This window comes from Plectropomus leopardus, unplaced genomic scaffold (assembly GCF_008729295.1).
Source record: "Plectropomus leopardus isolate mb unplaced genomic scaffold, YSFRI_Pleo_2.0 unplaced_scaffold2597, whole genome shotgun sequence".
Lineage (NCBI taxonomy): Eukaryota > Metazoa > Chordata > Actinopteri > Perciformes > Serranidae > Plectropomus > Plectropomus leopardus.
Genome location: NW_024628234.1, coordinates 1 through 5,105, shown reverse-complemented (window position 1 = coordinate 5,105; position 5,105 = coordinate 1). Strand labels below are relative to the sequence as shown.

The following is a 5,105-nucleotide window of genomic DNA, read 5'->3' as shown; positions in this document are numbered from 1 at the left end:
TGATGATGATGGTGATGATGATGTGATGTGAGGATGATGGTGATGGTGATGATGATGGTCCTTCCTTTCTGTGGTGAAGATGAGGTGTTTTGCGTGTCAGTTATGACACAGGTTACATCAACGCTTCAGCTGAAGGCGTGAATATCAACACGGCGTTGAGTCTGATCAGAGACGATCAGGGACGACTGAGGATCAGCAACATCACCTGCGATGCTAACATCTCCAAAATGAGGGCCAAGTTCAGCGGAACCCTTGGGTAAAACACATTGATTACTGATCATTCATCACGAATTGATAATAGCTGATCAACAATCAACAATTCATCCTGCTGATCAGTCACATGACCACAGCATCGGCCAATCAGGAGCAGTTTCTCATCAAGTTTGTTTCCTCTCAGGAGAGTTTACGGCTTCCTGTCCAGCTTCCTGACAACAGGCATGCGCTTCCTCCTCAACCAAAAGGTCTGTCTCCTGTCCATCTGTCCCGTCTGTCTGTCCACTTTCTGTCTCTGTCCTTTGTCTTTGACCTGTCTGTCTCCATCCTGTCTGTCTCTGACCTGTCTCTTTCTTGTCTCTTTGTCCCCTGTCCCTCTGTACCCTGTATATGCCCATCTGTCCCCTTTCTGTTTCTGAGCTGTTTGTCTCTGTCCTTTCTGTCTCTGACCTGTCTGTCTCTTTCTTGTCTCTCTCTCACCCATCTGTCCCTCAGATCTGTCCTGCTCTGGACCATGCCGCTCTGGTCCATGTGAACTCTTTGTTGGAGACGGTCCCTGTGAGGACGGAGGTCGATCGGTTTATTGGGATCGATTATTCTCTGATCAATGATCCTGTGGTGACATCCAGGAGCCTCGACATGCACTTCAGGGTCAGGCTGTTTTCATTTTTATGATCCAGGACAAAATGACAGGGACTTTAATAAGACTGTTGTGTCTTTAGGGGATGTTCTTTGACCTGCTGCATCCAAACGACTCGTTGGCAAACTACGCTGTGGAGCCGGTCATCAGAGAGTACGACCGGATGGTTTACCTCGCCCTGTCCGAGTTCTTCTTCGACAGCGGCATGTTCGCCTACTACAAAGCAGGGATCTTCCAGATGCACATCATCAATGAGAAGGTCACCACAGACCATCAAAACCACTACAGACAACCAAAACCACCACAAGCCCCACCAGAGCCACCTAGTCAAGTCAATTCAAGTCAAGTTTATTTATAAAACCCATTATCATAAATCCTTAGACCCTCATATCGACTAAGGAAAAAGTCCTCCCAAAAAACTGTTGGGGGGGGGGGCTCAGCAAGAGTGAAGAGTGACTGTGGAGGGATTCCTCTTCAGGACGGAGAGACGTGCAATAGATGTCGTACATAATAATTAAATGACAGTAGATCAGAAAATTACATATAGGAAAGAGAAAGACAGAAGAGAGAGAGGGAGGAAGAGAGAGGGAGAGATAGGCAGGATAACAGCAAGCCTGAGCCAGCCCTAATTACAAGCTTTATCAAAGAGGAAAGTCTGAGCCAGCCCTAATTACAAGCTTTATCAAAGAGGAAAGTCTGAGCCAGCCCTAATTACAAGCTTTATCAAAGAGGAGAGTCTGAGCCAGCCCTAATTACAAGCTTTATCAAAGAGGAAAGCCTGAGCCAGCCCTAATTACAAGCTTTATCAAAGAGGAGAGTCTGAGCCAGCCCTAATTACAAGCTTTATCAAAGCGGAAGGTCTTAAGTCTACCCTTAAAAGTGGAGACAATCCTACTTTTGGAGACTTTAGGAACCCAAAGTAACCCTGCATTTTCAGAGCGCAGTGATCTTGAAAGATAAGACGGAGCCTGACCATTCAGAGCTTTGTAGGTAAGAAGGAGGATTTTAAATACAGCTCTGGATTTTACAGAGAGCCAGTGCAAAGAAGCTAAAACAGGAGAGACATGATCCCTTTTCTTGGTTCTTGTTAGAACATGTGCAGCAGCGTTCTGCACCAGTTGAGCTTCAGAGACTTGTTGGGGAAACCAGATAATAGGGAGTTACAGTTATCCAGCCCAAAAATAATGGATCTGTGGACTAATTTTTTGGCGTCTTTTTGAGACAGGATATGTCTAATTTTTGCAATGTTACGCAGGTGAAAGAATGCAGTCCTTGAAGTGTATATTATACGGGAGGCAAAAGATAGTTCTTGATCAAATAAAACTATAAGGTTCCTTACAGTTATGCTAGAGGCCAAATGCCATCTAGAGAAATTACATCCTTAGAACAAGAGTTTCTGAGGTGTTTGGGGCCAAGTACAATAACTTCAGTTCTGTCTGAATTTAACAGGAAATTATGGCTCATCCAGGCTTTTATGCCCCGAACACATGACTGTAGTCGGGATAACTGATCAGTTTCATCTGGCTTCATACATAGATACAGTTGAGTATTATCTACATAACAATGGAAATTTACAGAGTGATTTCTAATTATGTTGCCTTGGGGAAGCATATATAAAGTAAAAAGGATTGGTCCAAGCACAGAACCTTGTGGCACTCCGAAGCAGACCTTAGTATGTGCGGAGGATTGATCACTGATGTGAACAAACTGGGAACGATCTGATGAGTATGATTTGAACCAACTTAGTGCCGTTCCTTTAAGGCCAATTAAGTGTTCCAGTCTGTGCAGTAAGATTTGATGGTCAACAGACCCACACCACAGACCCACACTACAGACCCCCAAAACCACTGCAGACCCCCAAAACCACCACAGAACCCCAAAAGCACTACATACCTTCAGAACCACCACAGGCCCCCAAAACCAGCTGATGAAATGCATACCCCTGAAGAGTCTGACCTTCACTGTTTCTATTTTTGTCGTCCTTCAGATGCCCAAAGACCTGGAGATGTTGTTAAGAACCACCTACCTTGGAGCCATCATGATGCTGGTGAGCATTTTCTTTAGGGCTATGGATCGAAGCCTTGATAGCAGATTTAGCCAGGATTTTCCAGGATTTTCAGGCTGAATTTACCTGTGACTGTGAGTTGCATGAAAGCAGAGGCACATAAATTACCATGGAGATTTATTCTGTGCAGCTCACCTGCTAATAGCTGGGCTAACAGCTGGCCTAACAGACAGGCTAACCCATGGCAGCGGGGTTAATTGGTACTGCAGTACTGCATATTACTGCTTCATGTTCTCCCTGTGTTCTCAATAGAACCCGGCTCTGGTGGAGGCCCCGCTCTCTCTGCAGCTTGCCGTCAACTCGCCTCCAAAAACCTCGATCAAGACGTCCGGCGCGACGGTGGTGATGACGGCTGTGGTGAAGGTGTTTGTGCTGCCGCCGGGTCAACCAGCGGTCCAACTGAGCAGCATGACCATGGTAAACACACACACTAATACACACACACACACACACACACACACACACTAAAAGAGATGCGTTCGGGACGTAAAGCAGAAGAAACCAATATTTATTAGTATAAATGAGGCAGAAGCTAATGTGGTGTGAGCGTGAACATCAGCGGCGTATGCAGGTGAAAGGATGCGGTGATCATGTGTGGTGCCTGCTGCAGCTGCAACAACGTGGCAACAACAACAGTGGGACCATCCGCAGCACGGCTTAAATAATCAGGAGCACCGGCCGGGTGTTCCTGATTAGGCAGTCGGCTTCATGTGGCCCATGACCTGGAGACACAAAGTATACAAAGTATACATACACAGTATACATACACAGTATACATGCCTACAGGACCCAACCCTCTACACCCACATGCCCTGACTGTGGGGTCGTCACAGACACACACTAAAACACACACACAAATACACACAAACACACACTGTAAAATAACATCTGCTTTAGGGAACGTGGTAAAATAATCTCTGCTTTAGGGAACGTGGTAAAATAATCTCTGCTTTAGGGAACATGGTAAAATAAACTGCTTTAGGGAGCGTGTTAAAATAAACTGTGCTTTAGGGAGCGTGTTAAAATAAACTGCTTTAGGGAGAGGGTAAAATAACATCGAATCAGTGCTGCATAACTGCATAACTTTAATTAAAACATGTCCCAGTGTAACTGCACAAATTGTGATTGGCTTGTGACATTTAAGGGCGGGGCTAGGCAGTGATTTAATGAACTAGAATATCAGCTGGATGCTGCTGCTACAACAGCGCCGCCTTCAGGGTACACTGTGTTAAATGCTAAAGACTTGTTTTCAAGCTAACATTAAAGAGATGTGGCAGTTAATAACCCGAATAACAACACACCAACACGGTTCCTGCAGCATGAGGCAGCAGGCGGAGAAGCAGATACAAAAACACAGGGAATAATAAAAATCATGAATGGATAATGTTGGCATTCGAACGAATGAAGGTCAAAGGTTACAGAAGACTCTCTCTTCTTTCATCTTCACACATCACAAAATTTGGTCGGCCTGTTAACGCTGTCACTCCAGTCTCTCTCAGACCAGAACCAGAACCAAACTACAGCTGCGAATCTGCCCACTGGCATCTGCTCTGCTCTGATGGTTTATTTGAGGGTTTACACAACTACTACTTCCATCCCAGTTACACCAGTTCACAGCAGTTTCAAACTGGTTTGGTTAAACATTCAGCATCCGTTTAACTCTTTGCTTTTTTGTGTCGTGTTTGTATCGTCCTGCAGGAATCAAAGTTTAACGCGAAAGTTTCGATGAAGGGAAAACGTCTGGCTGTCCATGCTGACCTCCGCAGGTAAATACAGTACATTACAGGGGAAAAGACACGATGTGGAGGACAGAAAGAGAGAGGGAGAGACACAGAGAGAGAGAGAGAGAGAGACAGAGCGAGAGAGACAGAGAGAGAGACACAGAGAGAGAGACAGACAGAGACACAGAGAGAGACAGAGAGAAAGAGACAGAAAGAGAGACAGAGAGAGAGACACAGAGAGAAAGAGACAGAAAGAAAGAGAGACAGAGAGAGAGACAGAGAGAGAGACACAGAGAGAGACACAGAGAGACAGAGAGAGACAGAAAGAGAGAGAGACAGAGAGAGAGACACAGAGAGACAGAGAGAGACAGAAAGAGAGAGAGACAGAGAGAGAGACACAGAGAGACAGAGAGAGACAGAAAGAGAGAGAGACAGAGAGAGAGACAGAGAGAGAGACAGAGAGAGA

General features: G+C 45.5%; 1 protein-coding gene across 2 annotated transcripts; it reads left to right on the top strand.

Moving 5' to 3' along the window:
* Window positions 1-6: 6 nt before the first annotated feature.
* LOC121966811 (phospholipid transfer protein-like) lies at window positions 7-4,771 on the top strand. Of its 2 annotated transcripts, XM_042516876.1 has the most exons (8): window positions 7-256; window positions 398-461; window positions 709-864; window positions 936-1,194; window positions 2,303-2,394; window positions 2,841-2,900; window positions 3,171-3,335; window positions 4,617-4,771. In XM_042516876.1, exons 1-8 carry the CDS (start codon window positions 228-230, stop codon window positions 4,686-4,688), a joined length of 897 nt encoding a protein of 298 aa, XP_042372810.1. In that variant the 5' UTR covers window positions 7-227; the 3' UTR covers window positions 4,689-4,771. The 2 variants fall into 2 exon arrangements, with proteins under 2 accessions (XP_042372810.1, XP_042372811.1); XM_042516877.1 differs by lacking the exon at window positions 2,303-2,394 and having other exon boundaries at window positions 936-1,112.
* Window positions 4,772-5,105: the final 334 nt, after the last annotated feature.